The sequence below is a fragment of the Crinia signifera genome, chromosome 6, assembly GCF_055691185.1.
Source record: "Crinia signifera chromosome 6, ASM5569118v1, whole genome shotgun sequence".
Classification (NCBI taxonomy): Eukaryota; Metazoa; Chordata; class Amphibia; order Anura; family Myobatrachidae; genus Crinia; species Crinia signifera.
The window spans coordinates 273599289-273618340 of NC_139222.1; the positions used below are offsets into that span (position 1 = coordinate 273599289).

Below are 19052 nucleotides of genomic sequence, written 5' to 3' on the forward strand. Positions count from 1 at the left end.
ATTTATGGTGTTTATTGCATGGTTTTACATTGAGCGGTTGAGCAGCGACAGACGTGATCAGAAAATCCCACTGCAAGCCGCTCCATCCCCACGGTTCTCCCTGCTCCAAAGGAGCGCGGACGATCGGAAATCCAAGGAGCCGGCTTCCTGGCGTGAAAGTGTGAAATTGTTCGGAAGTGCGTGATGACTCTTTCTAACTAATTCTTCGACGGCGCCGTGCGACGTCACTGGAAGCAACACTTGGTATCTTCCCTGTTAGCAGTTAGTTCATCCCTGGTTTGTGAGCGTTCACAGAAGGGTCTGGGAGATAATTAGATCTCTGGCAGCGTGGCGTGCATCCTCCTCTTCATCCCTCTACGTTCTCCTTGCTGCTCGCTGCTGGGGTGAAGGACCAAGATGAGTCGGTGCCGGAGGAGGTGTAAGAGGCAGCTGGGTAAAGTTGCTCGCTATTTTTACCAATTGGTCACCGGGACCCTCCCAGAAGGTAAGAGGGGACAGGGAAGGGTTAAATATCTTGATGCACACCTTGTTGTTCCAGACAGTATAGTGCAGAATGAGTCCTCTTGGGTGTTCTTGTCGCTGTGACAGCTGAGATGACATATTGGCTTTCAATGGGTACGTGGCGGCTGTGTCAGGTGTGTCAGTGACCTCTTCACGGATCCTGGTCGATCAGCGCTGTGGACCTTTCCCAGGCTGATACGGGGTTAATATGACCGAGGCTATATGGTTTATATTACATTGGCACTAGGGGGCTGCTGATTACCCTACTCAGCTTTGGGCTAGTAGGTCGTCAGGCACCTGTGGCTCTCCGACTGTTGTGGAACTACAAGTCCTAGCATGCCCTGCCAGGCCTCGACACTTGGAATGACTGCGGTTTATTTAATAATTAGCACCGAAGATATAATCTCTGTCTATGTTTTTTTAATACAGTACAAATGATTTGTGACGGGAACTAATTAGTGTCTGAGGAACCCACGGCGATAGTGTATCATGTACAACATTGCCCTTAATTAGATTACAGGGATGTTATCTGTAATACGGTGTATTCGGTTTAGTGCTTCTGGATGCCTGGAAGACTAGGAGGGGGGGGGGGGTATTCTGGTCTGTTCGCAAGGACCGTACGTTTGCGCGGGGACTGATGTGTTGCGTATGTGCAGCTGCATTTCTGCGCAGGTGTATACGCTGGGTGCATGCGGCTACGGGGAACAGACTGTTCGCTGGGAGCGTGAACTCAAGGCTGTGGCCGAGGGGCGTGGGGCGGCGGTGGTGGGGGATAGTCACGCCCATGGGAACGGCCAGCGTTTCATGGGTATCAGTATTCGCAGGGCGACGTCTGCTGGACTCGCAAAGGCTGCGAATTCGCAGCATTGCGAATCAGCCAGAATAAGGTCCCAGTGACAGACATCTTGCTCTCTTCTTGCAGTTTGTTACTAAAATGATGTATAAGAGGGGATAGAGGGGAACGACATGCTTTAGGTAGACCATTGAAGGTCGAAGGGTCTTATGTCAACACCTGAAACAGGTCGACATGGCTAAGAACGACATGTTCGGAAGGTCGACAGTCAAAAGGTCGTTTTTCACGTTTTCTTTTTAAGCCGGCATTTGCCGACGGGTGGTATTTCCTAGAGTCCACTACGCCGTGCAGGGAGTAAATAATAGTGTACCGAGTGCAACGAATCACCATCCCCGAAGCAGGGCGAGCACGGCTGTAAACTTAGACAGTGTCCGTGTCGACTGTCTCGACATTCGGGACAAAAAAATGGGAAAAACTCATGTCGACTTTCTCATTGTCAACCTAATGCTTGTGTCGACCTTCCGAACTTAGGTTGACTTATTTCGGGTGTCGACCTAATGCCTGTTGACATTCAGTGGTGGACCCAATGCATGTTGACCTAAATTGGGTCAACCCAATGATCCATACTTGAGGGGTAAAATGTACAGGGCAATGGCAATTTGCACCAATGGTAAAACATTTCCAGCCTTGTATTTCTTTCATCAGATAGTACATAAGCAACCTGCTGCCACTTCCCAGCATTACTGGTTATATATCTTATATTGTTCTAGTAATTAGTGGTGTACTGGGCACAGTGCATCTAATTAGTAGCTGTGTATACACAGGACGAGGAGATGCTTTATAGGGATGATCCCAACGTACCGTTACGGAATTGTTATTTGATATAATATCTTGAGATATCTCTGTGACATGATGTATTAGGAATTTCAGGATGCCCAACAGTGGTACTTATATGTTAGTTGGTTATTTGCTTAGTGGGCTATTCTGCGTAGGGAAATCGCATCACAACGCATGTCATGATTGTATGTCCTAAAAATAGTTTTGGCGCACCCCCCACTATCCACGCCACCCAGAAGCATGGCGAGTGGCGGCAGAACGCGTCCTCCGACCTTATCATACCCCCACTATCCACGTCGGTGTGGAGTTGATTTTATATAGTGTGGCGAGCGCAGCGAGCCACCGAGCCCGAAGCGTGGCGAGGGGACGCGGAATACATGTAAAGTAATCTGCGGGGCTCGCTGCGCTCACCACGCTTCGGGCTCGGTGGATCGCTGCACTCACCACACTATATAAAATGAACTCCACACCGACGTGGATAGTGGGGGTATGATAAGGTCGGAGGACGCGTTCCGCCGCCGCCGCTCGCCACGCTTCGGGTGGTGTGGATAGTGGGGGGTGCGTCAAAGCTATTTTTAGGACTTACAATCATATTATTGTATACCTAATGTAATGGCATCGCACACCCTATAAAATCGCATCCGGTCGCATGCGATTTTGCAGGAGGTGCGAAGCGATGCAATGCGATCCCCCAGGGCTAAAAGAGCAGTGAATAAATTACATAGGGAAATCGCATCTCATCGCATGCCCTTTAAAATGGCCCATGCGATGCTATGCGATTTCCTAAGAGTTAGTGTACGTATGCTAATTGGGCGCCCAACTAATAAGTACTCCAACAGTTACTAGATCCAAACTGCCGTGGTCGTGGTCACTAGGGTGGGCTCAGCAGCAGATCGGATCTACAACACAGAGATCAATATCCCCCTCCCCCCCCATCGGGCCGCACCGTCTGCACCGCCATTAGTTCCGCCCCTGGGATGGACACAGCCAGGCTGGCAGGGGGGTTAACACAGACAGGACCTGGCCGGGGGCCCTTCAGATCGACGGGACTGGTCACACATGTCCCCCTTGACCCCCCCTGTCGCCGGCCCTGCTGCTGCCCATAAACCTCTTCCTGTCACCCACTCATACTTGCCTACTTTTGAAAACTAATTTCAGGGAGATTATAGTTGACAGGAGAATTTTGCACAGCGCCCCATTGAGGGGGCATGTCAGGCTCCACCCAAACGGCGTGTCTAGTTCCATATAAGGATTGTGAAAACAGATTGTGAACGTGGCACCTAGAAGCGTGAATGTGTACTGCTACATCTGAGTGGAATCTGGTAAAATGACTTATATCCAAATGTAGATGAGCCCCAAAGCAGTTAGTAAGAGATACTATACTTGGTAAAGTGCTGGGAAATGGTGCTGATGATTCAATGTAAATGTATCTGTCTCTCATTCCTTTTTTACCCCAAAAATGTAACAGTGTAATGTGGGCTAGGTGACATGAGGGAGATTGCTAGACTAATGAGGGAGGGAGGGAGATTGCTGCTATGTCAGGGAGTCTCCTGCAGAATGCAGGAGGGGAGGTAACTATGATGTAACAGTGTAATGTGGGCTAGGTGACATGAGGGAGATTGCTAGACTAATGAGGGAGGGAGATTGCTGCTATGTCAGGGAGTCTCCTGCAGAATGCAGGAGGGGAGGTAACTATCGTGTAACAGTGTAATGTGGGCTAGTGACATGAGGGAGATTGCTAGACTAATGAGGGAGGGAGATTGCTGCTATGTCAGGGAGTCTCCTGCAGAATGCAGGAGGGGAGGTAACTATGATGTAACAGTGTAATGTGGGCTAGGTGACATGAGGGAGATTGCTAGACTAATGAGGGAGGGAGATTGCTGCTATGTCAGGGAGTCTCCTGCAGAATGCAGGAGGGGAGGTAACTATCGTGTAACAGTGTAATGTGGGCTAGGTGACATTAGGGAGATTGCTAGACTAATGAGGGAGGGAGGGAGATTGCTGCTATGTCAGGGAGTCTCCTGCAGAATGCAGGAGGGGAGGTAACTATCGTGTAACAGTGTAATGTGGGCTAGGTGACATGAGGGAGATTGCTAGACTAATGAGGGAGGGAGGGAGATTGCTGCTATGTCAGGGAGTCTCCTGCAGAATGCAGGAGGGGAGGTAACTATGATGCAACAGTGTAATGTGGGCTAGGTGACATGAGGGAGATTGCTAGACTAATGAGGGAGGGAGGGAGATTGCTGCTATGTCAGGGAGTCTCCTGCAGAATGCAGTAGGAGAGGTAACTATCGTGTAACAGTGTAATGTGGGCTAGGTGACATGAGGGAGATTGCTAGACTAATGAGGGAGGGAGGGAGATTGCTGCTATGTCAGGGAGTCTCCTGCAGAATGCAGGAGTGGAGGTAAATATCGTGTAACAGTGTAATGTGGGCTAGGTGACATGAGGGAGATTGCTAGACTAATGAGGGAGGGAGATTGCTGCTATGTCAGGGAGTCTCCTGCAGAATGCAGGAGGGTAGGTAACTATGATGTAACAGTGTAATGCGGGCTAGGTGACATGAGGGAGATTGCTAGACTAATGAGGGAGGGAGGGAGATTGCTGCTATGTCAGGGAGTCTCCTGCAGAATGCAGGAGGGGAGGTAACTATCGTGTAACAGTGTAATGTGGGCTAGGTGACATGAGGGAGATTGCTAGACTAATGAGGGAGGGAGATTGCTGCTATGTCAGGGAGTCTCCTGCAGAATGCAGGAGGGTAGGTAACTATGATGTAACAGTGTAATGCGGGCTAGGTGACATTAGGGAGATTGCTAGACTAATGAGGGAGGGAGGGAGATTGCTGCTATATCAGGGAGTCTCCTGCAGAATGCAGGAGGGGAGGTAACTATGCACCCACTGTGTTTCCCTGCCTCTCCCTCACCACAGAATATTGACAATTCACTTTAGTGTCCAGTAGTGTCTGTTAGTCACATTATACCATTCAGCAGTGTTCATTAGTCCTATTACGCCACACAGTAGTGTCCATTAGTCAGATTACACCACACAATGGTACAGATGGCGCATCCCTCTTCCTTGCAGGGGCTGGCAGTAGATTCACCAGCCGCCAGCCCCCGCCAGCCGCCGAAAGGGGACGCGTGCGCACGTCCCCTTACTGCGGAGCCCCCCACCGATGAGTTATCCGGGCGCCCGATTTCTAAATCGGGTCGGATCGGGCACATCGCATCGCATCGCATTCGACCATCGGATGCGATGCGATGACCCGATTTTTCCATAGGAATCAATGTTAAAATGGACAGAGTCCATTTTAACATGGAATTCAATGGGAAAAAGGGGTCCTCTTCATACCCCTACTATCCAAGTGGGCATGGAGTTGGATATAAACCTGTGGCGAGCGTAGCGAGCCACCGAGTCCGAAGCGTGGCGAGCGTAGCGAGCCCCGCGAGGCGACATAGAATACCATCCCCTCGCGGGGCTCACTTCGCTCGCCACGCTTCGGGCTCGGTGGCTCGCTACGCTCGCCACAGGTTTATATCCAACTCCATGCCCACTTGGATAGTAGGGGTATGAAGAGGACCCCTTTTTCCCATTGAATTCCATGTTAAAATGGACTCTGTCCATTTTAACATTGATTCCTATGGAAAAATCGGGTCATCGCATCCGATGGTCGCATGCGATGCGATGCGATATCGCATCGCATCGCATCTGATTGTATGCCTTAACTTAAGGCATACAATAAAAAAATCGGGCGCCCAGATAACTCATAAGTACCGGTTTCTTTTCTATGCTCTCCCGGAGGGGCTCGGCCTCTCAACGTGAATACCTCTTTAGATATTTGTGGGATAATTAAGTAGCTTTTCAGCCGTGCTCAGAAAAAAAGAAAAATGGTGTCTGAGAATCTACAGAATAACCAATTTAAGTGTGTGTGGGAGCTGTACAAAACACGGTAAGTTATGACAGCATACCTAACTTACATGAATGATTAGGGAAAAACATATGTAAAGGTTTCTTTTTTGATGAAAGAGAAGCGTACCCCTACTCACGGTGTCATGTGGGGTTTTCAAACCTATAAAGGTTGCTTTCTCCCATATGTTTTTCGCTGGTGTGATATTCTGGGTGGCTGTGATATCCACTAATCCAGTGCTCCCAAGTGTATAAAATACAAGACATTTACCAATGTGGTTAGAGTATGCCGACTGGTGGTTATTTATATAGGGTTACACACCAAGAAAAAAACAAAAACGTTTAAAATTGCAAGGTATACATACATCCAGGATTATGGCTGTTCACTATCCTCTGGCAGGATCTACGCGTTTCGGTCTCAATGACCTTTATCAAGATCTTGTCGGCATACTCTAACCACATTGGTAAATTTCTTGTATTTTATACACTTGGGAGCACTGGATTAGTGGATATCACAGCCACCCAGAATATCACACCAGTGAAAAACATATGGGAGAAAGAAACCTTTATAGGTTTGAAAACCCCCCATGACACCGTGAGTAGGGGTACGCTTCTCTTTCATCAAAAAAGAAACCTTTACATATGTTTTTCCCTAATCATTCATGTAAGTGAGGTATGCTGTCATAACTTACCATGTTTTGTACAGCTCCCACACACACTTAAAACGGTTATTCTGTAGATTCTCAGACACCATTTTTCTTTTTTTCTGAGCACGGCTGAAAAGCTACTTGATTATCCCGCAAATATCTAAAGAGGTATTCACGTTGAGAGGCCGAGCCCCTCCGGGAGAGCACAGAAAAGAAACCTTTATAAGAGGGAAACCATCAGAAACCCACGTGAGTTCTGGTACGCCCGGAGAGACTCAGCTTTTCTCAACATTAAAACACCACTCATTAGAGTGTTTATAAGAAAGGACACACACAAAGTCAATTTTTTCTTTTTCTTTTCCTCACGCAACACCTTGACCTGGTGATCCTTGCTCATCCGAGATTAACATCATCCCACAAGAGGAAAAAGTCTGAACATAAGAAATTTTAAGTATCATTTCATTTTGCGCCATTGATTATATATCCCATCTTTTTTGAACTTTATGTTTTTGAAGTAAAGGTGTATCTTCAGGGATTGTGATCTAAGGCAGCATTGCGCCACGTACAGTATCTACTGTCATTTTGTTTTTTGAAATGTTTACTTGATGTTTCTAATTACAACTCTACTAAAAAATATAATTTCTCTGGTAAAGCTCCGGCGTGAGTAGAAATCTGGGATACTGTATATTTAACGGGACCCATTCCTTTCACTGCGTATATTACTACAAAAAACTGCGTAGAGACCTGTCACTGAGAAAGGAGCCATCAGTGCAGGCAGAAACATGGGGGATGTGCCCCTGGAGTGATTAAAATAAGGGTGTGCCATGAAATCCACACCCCCTTGCATTGAGGCCACTCCCGAAGGTGCACAAAGGGGGAGGGCTGTGTGGCGCACCGGATGTCACCGACCCCAGTGATACTATTGGCATTGGGTAAAATGAAAACCATTGTTAGCATAGTTTAAGCAGTGAAATCCTCGGCTATCGGTGGACGCACGGTATATCAAGTGATGCGCATCTTCTGATACTGTGCGTACATGTTTAATTATAGTGCATAGATGGGACACTCATGGCGATCAGGAGGAGAATTGCACTTATGGCCCTTGCAAACGTACGCGGGAGCCGCCGCTGACTGCCACACATCAATTGCGATGTTACACATATTAATAACTAATATTACTTATGTCATCTCCAAGCGCTGCCCCCTGCACCCATGTACAGTGTAAACGGTGCCAGACCGGGAATATTCTGGGTCGCCACCGCGGTGTAAATGGGGCAAATCAAGGCTCCGACCCGGATTGGATCCATGTTCCAAATACCGGGTGGGATTTGGGATTTTGGTGTAAAAAAGGTATAATTCAGGGAACAGTGGCAGATTTCAACTAGGGAGGCTGCATTCCAGTGCAGCCCATAGGTAAAAACCACCACCGGTGAGAAACTAGCCCCAGCCCATTAGCTGGTATATCACTGAGCCGGCATGCTGAATGTTTAAGAAGTGCTCGCTGCCCTCACAGTTCCATTCCATCATTGAGAGACCTTGAATCATGATCTAGAATATAGAAACAGAAATCTTACATCCCAGCTACAGCAGGGAGAGAGGATATCACACCATGCATTCACATAAGCTGTGCTGTAATCATAGGCTTGTGCAGCCAGCCGCAGCACAGGTCGTACAGTCATATAAAGGGGGGGGTACTCAGAGTGCATCACTTCCTGAGTGCCGGTCCATCTCCCACATACAGTGGTGTAACTATGCCTCCTCAGCCCCCGCCGTGGCGGGGAGGCACAGAGTAACTATGGGCGCCGGGTGGGCTGCGGTGCTATAGTTACCCGCTGCGCTGCTGCCCGGCCGCATCTGCGGTCACTGTCCCGTCACTCGCTCCCGGCTCCTGCTGATAATGAAAACAGACACTTAGAAAATGGCTGCCCCCGTATTGCAGACAGTTTTGGCAGCCATTTTCTAAGAGTCACTTTTCATTATCAGCCGGCGCCGGGAGACTGGACGGGACAGTGACCGCAGATGCGGCTCTGTCCGGTATGGGCATGGGGAGGGGCGCCGAGGGGAGGGAGAGAGAGAGGGGGAGGGGGGCGCCGAAAAAGTTTGTCGGGGGGGGGGCGCAAAATATATAGTTACGCCACTGCCCACATATAATCTATATCATTTTGTGGTTACTAACCCAGTCCGGCTCTCCTGTGTGTTCTTATCTGAACCGACTCCATGTTTGATTTTTCCTGCGGTTCAGTTTTCGGATTTGTGGTATTGAAAAAAAAAATGACATGATTTCAGCAGTTTTGTTTCATTGATTTGTATCAATGACTATTGATAACAATAAAAAAAAAAAAGATTTTTAACGGAACCAAAAACCGAATCCGAATGAAAACACTTGAAGGTGGTTTTGTGAAAATCAAAACTCAATCCCAGCTTGTAACATGACAGTTAGGAGCGGATTGGCTGGTACTTTATCTCTCTCCGCTTTGTCTAAGATTTGATACACCCCATTATTTATAACTTTGCACCACATTACAGCTCTCATGGCTATAATGTTGCGCTTGCCTGTTTTATACCGTAGGTCTTTGAGAGGGTGGACGTTAGTACGTTTGCATACTTCCCCCCACATGACAGTGACATGCATACGTCTGGGAGATGCATCCCTTTGTTCTTCTTAATTGTTTGTAATATCGTTATTTGTTTCTGGAGGAAACATTTTCTGTTGCTATGGTGAAAATCAGTGTCGCACATAGAAGCTGAACGTGGAGCCTGGGTCTCATGGCCGCAGGCTGATTACAGTCAGTGTATTGATATTGTATTTCATGTTTGACGACCTACTACTCAAATCATTTTATAGTTTGGCTCATTTACAAACCACAAAGAATGCTGGTTCGCCACATTTCATGCGCGGTCCGTGGGAATGACACTAGAAAATTGCGCAGACAAAGAAACAATTATTGCTTTTTTTTTCCAGGTCCCATTATAATATTTCAAATCTGAAACCGTTGTAGGAGAATTATCAAAAGAAAAAAATAAGTAGTATTACCCAACATTTTGAAAATGTATGCAAACACCCTATACATCTCTTTACCCTGAGTACAACCATGCAGCTGATGTGCCAGGACCAAGATACCAATGGGGGAGTTGGGGAATGCAGGGCAGTAGAGAGCATAACTGGGCCCAGGTACTTTTCAGTACTCTCACCTAATTGTGGGAGGTGTATAGTACTTTAAGCACCTCCCTGGCCATCTGAGAAGTTCTGCAGCTGTTGCCAGGTATTGGGGGGCTCCAGAGGGCCCCTCCATGGCCTTTATTCTGGTTCACTCATAAAGGCAAATTCCTTCTCAAATGGACAAAACCATGTGCACTGCAGGGAGAGGGGGGGGGGGGGATATGACATGTGCAGAGAGAGTTAGATTTGGGTGAGTTATTTTGTTTCTGTGCAGGGTAAATACTGCTGCTTTTTACACTGCAATATAGATCTCACTTTGAAGTAAACCCTGCACAAGTAACATCTGCCCCACCTGCAGTGCACATGGTTTTGTCCATTTGAGAAGGAATTTGCCTCTGCGAGTGAACAACCCCCCCCCCCCCCTCTCTCTCTCTCTCTCTCCCCGCCACTGGGGAAGCCAAAAGTCCAGTGCTGGTGTAAAGATCACTCCTCTCTCTCCCCGCCCTGAGTGCCATGCCTACAACGGGGAAGTAGAACAGGCCTGGGCAAGGGTAAAGTCCACCTCCCCCCTATCTGTGCCACTGGCTAGAGTATATATTGCATCTATTCAATATCTAAGTATATATTGAAAACTAAGCAAAAAGCTTAGTGGGCGCCCAACTAACATATAAGTACCCAACATTTAGTGTACTATCAATGATGGCAAGTAATCCTGAGCGATATGCAGAAAATCAGGCCCTGACCATGATACCACCACCAACGTGTCTTACAGATGGTATGGGGTTTTATGTTGGAATGACTTCACCTTTCTCCAAACCAACCGCTTCTCATTTAAACCAAAAAGCTCTATTTTGGTCTCATCTATCCACAAAATATTGTTCCAATAGCCTTCTGGCTTGTCCAGGTGTGTAGGTCGACGCAAGAAAAGGTTGACATTGACCTGGAATGGACGGACAATGGGGCTTTCAACAGTGTGAAAGCAGCCTATTAAATGTATACACAGAGCAGGTCCTTGGCACGTGCGTCATTCCGGTCCATACAAAAGCGTTGGCTTAATGAAATCAGCAAAGGGCTGCGTGAGAGCTACATCCTCAGACAGCAGGGGGGTGAGAGGGAAACTGGGACAGAAGGATCTTATTAGCAACTACAGGACTGAGGCCCACCTGAAAAAAGGTATTGTCTGCCCGTGTGTCTCCCAGGGAGACAGGACTGACAAACGCCGAGACTAGTAAGAAGCCGGAGAAGATTTCTTTCCAATTACCTCTTACATGATTTCTATTCCAGGGAGATGTAGTGGTCTACAGGCAAGAATAGGCATGTCATTCCGACAGTCACACCAGAGACGGGAGCCGTTACATCCCTATGTACAAAGCCTGCAGCAGAACCACTCCAGAAATAGACCAGTAGGAACAGGACATTGAATCTCTGTGTTAGATAATAGGGCGGCTTTTGTTGCGTATAACGTGGTTCTCTCCTTTTCTCACGATGCTCAAAAGTCATTTGGGGGGGTGGTGGTAAATCCAATGTGGTGTTCTGCCTAGGTCACAGGTTCCCAAACTCGGTCATCGGGACCCCACACAGGTCATGCTTTCCAGGTCACCTATGGATTTTAAAATGTGACAGTTGGTGATACACAGCGCACCTGCCAGTTGACCTGGAAAACATGACCGGTGTGGGGTCCTAAGGACCAGGTTTGAGAACCACTGCTCTCTTGCTCAATGACAGGATATATATAGGTCACCAGTTATCCATCACCCAACAGCTCCGCAGGTCTTTGGGCCAGATTCATAGAAGGACACTATGCTGACTTTGTATGTGTCTACTGTAAGTCGCACTGTGCATGTGCCGCCTTGGTCTTGTGATGCCAACTGCAGTAAAGATTTTTTTGCAATGTGATTGACAGTCGTTGACCATTAGTGGGAGGTGATGGGGTAGTGGTGGCTCAAATGGACATGTGACCATTTGTGGGTGTGTCACAGCTGATAAACAGAGGACAGACAATGTCTAGTCAGACAGTCAATAGGTCGACACCAAAAGTTAGACATTGACAAAAGTTAGACATGCATTGGTTACAAAGTTACAAAAGTTAGACATGTATTAGTTACACAGTGACAAAAGTTAGACATTCATTAGTGATACATTGACAAAAGTTAAGCCCCGTACACACGGGGTGATATATCGCTGAGCGATATATCGCTCGCGATGAGCGATATATTGCTCAGTGTCCCGTTTGCATCAGTGACCAGAGATGGTCGCTGATGAAAAAGAAACTGCCGGGGGAGCCGCAGAGGTAATCAGCTGGTCGCAGGAGCATGTTCCTGCGACCAGCGATCACTACGGGGGGAAATCGGGACAGTTTGGAGGTACAGTATGCTTACTGTCAGTGTTCCATTGTACAGCTTACTTAGTATGCGTATCATGGTGACTCCAAAAGGACCATTCACAACATGTGGAGAGAGTGCAGGGACACGGTATCCGGACTATTTGTCTACAACAAGAAGATAGACAGCCATTAGGTCAACACCATTAGTTCGACAACTCAATAGGTCGACATACCATTAGGTCGACACTGCCATTAGGTCGACAATGTCTAGTTCGACAGTCAAAAGGTCGACATGGTTTTTTCACTGTTTTTTGAGCCGACATGTGCCGACAGGCGGTATTTCATGCCCTACCATCCACTACGGCGTGGAGTTAGATTATAATAGTGTGCCGAGCGCAGCGAGGCACCACGCCCGAAGCATCGCGAGCGGCTGCGGTTCACTTCAAACTGTGTCCATGTCGACTGTGTCGACATTTGGGTCAATAAACAGTGAAAAAACACACTGTCGACCTAATGGCAGTGTCGACCGAACGGCATGTCTACCTAATGGTATGTCGACCTAATGGTATGTCGACCTAAAGGCATGTTGACCTATTGAGTTGTCGAACTTATGGTGTCGACCTAATGGCTGTCTATCTTCTTGTTGTAGACAAATGGTCCCGCATCCCAGGGACATAGGGCCAGATGTATCAAGCTTCAAAAAAGTGATAAAGTGGAGAGTGAAAACCATCTGCTCCTAACTGCTGTGTTACAGGCTGGGTTTGAAAAATGACAGACAGGAGCTGATTAGATTAGGGTTAGACAGAAGAGGTCTATGGATGAGGGTTGGCTGCATTTCCTTTTTGGCCCTGGCTTCTGTAGTGCCCACGAGGAGCCGGGATCTTTGATTCGTGTTATGATGCATTAGAGCATTTCAGATATTTTTAGGACAAATCATTGCGATTTATGGCCTTTCCTTGTCCGGAAGCCCCTGTTATCTGAGTTTCGCCTGAGGACAGTTGTCACAAAATGTTAAATGGAAGCAGCTCTGAGTCTGTGTGCGCTGGGGCACTGGGGACGCCCCGCGGGACAGTGTATTAGAAGTTGATATATAATGTGTACTATCCGCCTCTATATGCTGGTATGCCTATGTCACTGTGTAGCAAACTACTGTGTACATGCCGGGCTGTGAGGAAACAGATCCCTGCACAATTAATCTTTAATAGAGTTTCCACTTTAAAGGGACGGCCACACTTATGTGCAGCTCCCGGCTGTTAACCTGTGTTTATATACCTGCCTTTGTATATAGGTGATGTCCCTGTGTTTGTGTAATAATTGCCCGCTTTCACTCCTCAGATAAATGTGTAGCGAGAGCGCTTAACACAAAGCAGAAACGCATGTGTGCAAATCGCTGTGTATACACAAGTGTGTGATGATATATCTTACCTAATGTTTCAGTTACACCCAGTCAGGGTATACATTATAACTAAGGGGGACTAAGGGGTATATTCACTAGTGAAGGTTTTTTAAATGTACAGATGCTGCCTGATAACAACCAATCAAATTCTATTTAACATTTATCTGTCACTTTCTAGAAAATAATAGGCAGAATCTGATTGTTGCTATGGGCAACATCTGAACTTTTGTAATATATATCCCTAAGTGACTGGTTTTAGTGTCTTTGTTTCGACCATGGTGGTATGGCTAGTTGGTATTCAGACAGTCCACAGCGTTATGTCGACAGATTGTGAATGTCGGCAGATGTAGTTAGAGCAACAACCAATATTTCCCCAGACACTTGGTTAAAAGTCTGACACATTCTGAATGTTAGTGGTTAACGTGCTGATACCCAAATGTTGAGAACATGTTGACGCCAGAATGTCGACGGGTGTGGTTGAAAGGGTCACCAGTGTCTAGGTTGACAGTCGATATGTCGACACCAAAGGATCGACATGCTAATGGTAAACACATGAAAAGGTCGACATGAGGCTTTTTTTTAATTTAACCGACAGGTTCTTACGTTCTCCATCCATGTCGGCTTTGATTTAGAGTATAAGAGTGTGCCAAGCCTAGCGAGGCACCGAGCCTGAAACATGGTGGAACGATGCGTTACACTCATCGCGGCACATGTCGAAATATGCTGACATAGACACAAAAAATTTGCATATCGACCTATATCCGTATCCCACCAGCTTGTCCCATTTCAGGCTGGCCAGAATAGTACTACATTTGCTAAGGCTTCTAAAAATTAAAAGAAGTGATGTTGCCCTTAGCAACCAATCAGATTATATAATTTCTTTACTGATTGGTTGCTATGGGGAAAAAAAAAATCACTTTTTTTTTTCCATTTTTCAAAGCTTTAATAAATTTACCCCATAATACAGTATGTTACAGATTTTTTTTTGATCCGTTCATATAACCTTCCGTGACAATCTTAGGATAACATTATTTTTAGTGAAGTCATTTAAAACCTTTTAAGTGAGTTATGAAGTAATAATGGAACAGGCGACAGGACGCGCTGTCCCTCACTAATGGGACGCCGCATCTTTTATGCAGTGTCTTTTGTACATTTTTAATGCGTCCTTCTTCAATATTGATGTTGGGAACGCTGAGCAGGGATGGCTGTGCTGCGTTTGGTGACTGGGAGCAGCGCGGGGTAACAGCGCGTGGTGGAACAGGGACGGCCAAACCAAAAGATAAGTTTGCATCCAAGAGTAACGTATTCCAGCTGTCTGATGTAATTGTTATAGACAATCCCATGATCCTGTGAGGAGAGCGACTAAACTGTTTAGAACTTCAGCTGTTGCCCATAGCAACCAATCAGATGCAGTAGGTGGAAGGCCGGTGATTCATAACTGTAAGTCCTTCTAACTGTTCCAGCAGTTTTGTGGACCTAGAAAGAGGTGGGGCTTTACGTGGAAGTGGGAGGAGCCTCAACACATTTTCTTATGGTTTGCTTAAAAGCACACCATACTGTACAGTATTTGAATTTTGGACTTCACCTGCAGCCCGGCCTCTGCAGCCTGCACCTGAAGACTATACTAAAGAATCTGGCAGTGCTACAGAAATCACTGGGAAGATGGTGAGATGGTGCGGCAGCTACAGTGCTGACCATGTAGAGCAGCCTGCAGGGCCGGCGCCACCACTAGGCAGCTCTAGGCATTTGCCTAGGGCGCCGGCACCTGGAGGGCGGCAGTTCGCCCCTCACCCCCAGCACTGTGGTACCTGTGAAGAATCTTGCGTCCCCGGCGTCCCTGCTGAGTGCTGGTGCGTTCAGGGGTGTCCGTGCCGCCGGGGGAGCCTGCGGCGCTGTTATTGTGTATAAGCTTGTCGCGGCCGGCGGGGTCCCTACAGTGAATAGAAAATAACTAGCGCTCTGCGCGCGGCGGCGCGGGAAGCACTAGTTATTTTCTATTCACTGTAGGGACCCCGCCGGCCGCAACACCCCTGCACGCACCAGCACTCAGCAGGGACACCGGGGACGCAAGTTTTTTTACACAGGTACCAACCTCCCCCCCCCCCCCCGGCGCGCCCCCACCCCGACTCACCTGGGGCGCTCCGGTGCCTTGCACCGGCCCTGAGAGCAGGGGGCAGTAGCGCATACAGGGGGGTTTCTGAGTACCCAGAAAACCTCTATGACAGAGAATTAGAATTGCATCATTCTGCTCCTCCACCTGATAGACCTGCAAGTGGGCAGGACATAGTAATATCTATAAAAAAGTAACATCCCCCCCACGGAAAAATACTGTGTTTGCCACTTGGGGGAGGGGGGGGGGGGGGTTGGCGATACTAAGCACATATAAACACAGTAATACAGGCATTCCCAACCACGGCCCTCAAGGCACACCAACAGTGCAGGTTTTTTTTTTTTTTTTTGATAAACATTTTATTGTTATTTCAAAAAGTACATATATACAAATATGCATTGGTAATAATTATATCAATGAACAATAAAGATTGAACAATATATGATATCTGGTGGTTCCTACGTTTCAAGAGGGGCAACTTGTGTTATTATATGGAGCAACGCCTGGAGGCAATACAAGTGAACAAATGTTTCGGACATTTCCCACCACGGGTCACAGGTGTCATCTTGTTCAGTTAGTTGGCATAAAGAGCTTACTACTCAAGCTTACAGTCCCGAAATTTGGCCCGGGTAGGTCAATGAGCCTTAGCAATAAAACATTTCTTCCTGGCATATAGGTGAGTTGTCCCACTTGTACTCAGAACTTTACATACATTATCAACAGCATCTACATCTACATTATATTAGGAAATCAGAAAGAGAGCAGGAGTAAGTAAGAAGGAAAGAGGGGGAGGGGGGGGAAAGCGGGGAGGGAAGTATACTTTGGTTGCTGGGTCTTCTTCAATAATTTCTAGGACCTGGGTCTGGTGGGGCCCTTTCAAGTGCCTCAAGATTGTGGGAAGGCTTAAAGAAGCCATGTCTATCGTAGTCGTGAATAGTGGTCGGGGATATCATATGCTGATTTGCTGAATTGCTGAATTGGTCAGACCTCATTATTGGGGTTGTTTGTTGCGACATTCTGATCTATACTTGTTACCGTGGTCTGTTTGTCCATAGACCATGACTGAAACTCAGCATACTTGTAAATCTTTGATTGGGTGTCTGGGTCTAGCGTGAGAACATATCTTCCCCATTTTCTTTGAAAGCGGGAGGTACTAGTGTGGGGTGAGTCTGTCAGGTGTTTCCGGTCATAATACATCTGTTGAACCATCATTCTATGTAAGTCCCCCAATCTAGGACTAGCCTTGGTCGTCCAGTGCTTTAGTATCAATTTCTTGGATATTGTGAACATGATTGTGAGTAGTGGGATCGCTTCTCTGTACTGAGCCATGTCCGCCCACCCCGTGAAATTGGCGCATATGCAGGCTGCCGGGTTGGGTGAAATTTTGATATGCAGCCTTAGATTTATAAATTCAAAAACCTTATTCCAGTATTTCTTGATCTTATAACAGTCCCAAAAACAATGAATCAAAGATGCTGACCGCATATCGCATTTGGGGCATCTTCCCTCCTCGTCGGGTACAAAGTGTGCCCTGACGTTTGGTGGCATATAAGCCCTATGAAGGGTTCTAAAATGAACTTCCTGCAGATAGGCTGAATGCAGAACTTTCATTGTAGATATATAGTTACTAGTAAGGTCTGCTGCTGTCTTGATGTCATTTACATCGTGGTGCCATCTGTCTGCCAGCCTTGCCATGAGTGTAGTTGATGGGGCATCAACTATTAGTGTGTATATCTGCTTCAGTTTATATGGTCGAGTCTCCCATCTTCTCAAGACCCCCAGGATCCCTGTTAAAGGTGTTTGTGCATTGTTAGTTAGTTGCAGGGTTTGTATGTAGTGTCTGGACTGTAGATACATAAAGAAATTTGAGTTGGGTAGGAGGAAGCGTTCTCTCAGATCATGGAATGGGCGGGCCACACCTCCTGGGTCAAAGATTTGATTTGCGGAAGACAGTCCCCTCTCCTTCCACTGGAGGTATGTGGTATTGTGCAGTGAGGGAATGAAGGAGGGGTTTCCCCATAGATGAACATAGGGAGTAGCATCATGGCGTGTCTTGAGCTTCTTGTTAAGTGTTACCCAACTCATATATGTGTCATGAAAGAGCGGGTGGCCTAAGATCTCCGGTGGGATCAGGTTCTTCTTGGTGTGGAGAAGTGCATTTGGTGAGTATGGGTGGAAGATTTGTGCATCTAGTGTACTATCTGTGTAGTTGTTTTGGCCCAATAACCAATCCGCTGCATATCTCGTGAGTATGGCTAGAGAATAGGCGGGTAAGTCTGGTAAGCCTGAGCCCCCCTCCTCTTTGGTCATAGCTAGTTTGGCAAAGGCGATTTTGGGTTTTTTCCCCTGCCAGATAAATCTTGTAATGGCCTTCTTTAATTTTTGATCGTCCCCTCTGGTTATTGCGTAAGGTAGGAGTTGCATTACATAGAGGATTTTGGGAAAGATTATATTTTTTATTATTGCTATGCGTCCCATTAGGGAGACTGGGAGATTGTGCCATCCGTCTAGTTTAGTGATGATGCTATTTATTACTGACAAAAAATTTAAATGGTATACATCTGAGGGAGATTTTGGGACTAATATTCCAAGATACTTAAAGTGTGAGTGAGTGATTTTTAAGTGGGTTTGCGTGGTTAGGGCCGAAATGTCATGATGTGGTACGTTAAGTGGCAGCAGCTCGGATTTAGTAATGTTAATTTTGTATCCCGCTTTGCTCCCAAACAGGGATATGAGCCTTAAAATTTCAGGGATAGATACTAAGGGGTCTGTGACAAACAGGAGCATGTCGTCGGCGAATAATGCGACCTTCAGCTCTGCTTCGCCCACTTTTATGCCCTTGTATGTGTCCGAGGACCTCAGCATCATTGCTAATGGTTCTAGCGCTATGTCGAATAACAAGGGTGACAGGGGGCATCCTTGTCTTGTGCCCTTTTCAATGGTAAAAGGGTCTGATAGGAACCCATTACATGCTATGCGGGTTTGGGGGTTGTCGTATAATAATTGAATGTTTTTAATGAACTGTGCTGGGAATCCGAATTTAACTAAGGTGTTATATAGGTGTGGCCATTCTATGAGATCGAAAGCCTTTTCGGCATCAAGGGATAAAATTGCGGTGTGAACATGAGGGGGGGAAGATTTCGAGGTCACTAGGGCTGCCATGACCTTCCTTACATTTACCACCGAGTGCCTTCCTGTTATGAACCCTGTTTGGTCCTGGTGGATTATATGTGGCATAATGTCTTTTAATCGGATTGCTAATATTTTGGCCATCAGTTTATAATCTAAATTTAGCAAAGATATAGGGCGGTAGGATGCTGGAAGTGCTAGATCTCTACCTGGTTTTGGGAGGATTTTTAACGTAGCAGAGTTGAAATGTAGTGG

The 19052-nt window shown here is 46.8% G+C and overlaps 1 protein-coding gene across 5 annotated transcripts in view; it reads left to right on the top strand.

Annotated features, from left to right (window-relative positions):
* Positions 1–19052, top strand: part of KCNIP2 (potassium voltage-gated channel interacting protein 2) — a 294234-nt gene that overhangs the window by 106499 nt on the left and 168683 nt on the right. The window contains exon 1 of one of the 5 annotated variants that reach the window (XM_083149649.1): positions 13–484. The exons of the other annotated variants lie outside the window; for them this stretch is intronic. Within the exon in view, the coding sequence (XP_083005775.1) occupies positions 397–484 (88 nt within the window). The 5' untranslated portion in view covers positions 13–396. Of the gene's footprint in view, positions 1–12; positions 485–19052 lie in introns of those variants that run through there. 5 annotated transcript variants of the gene reach the window in all.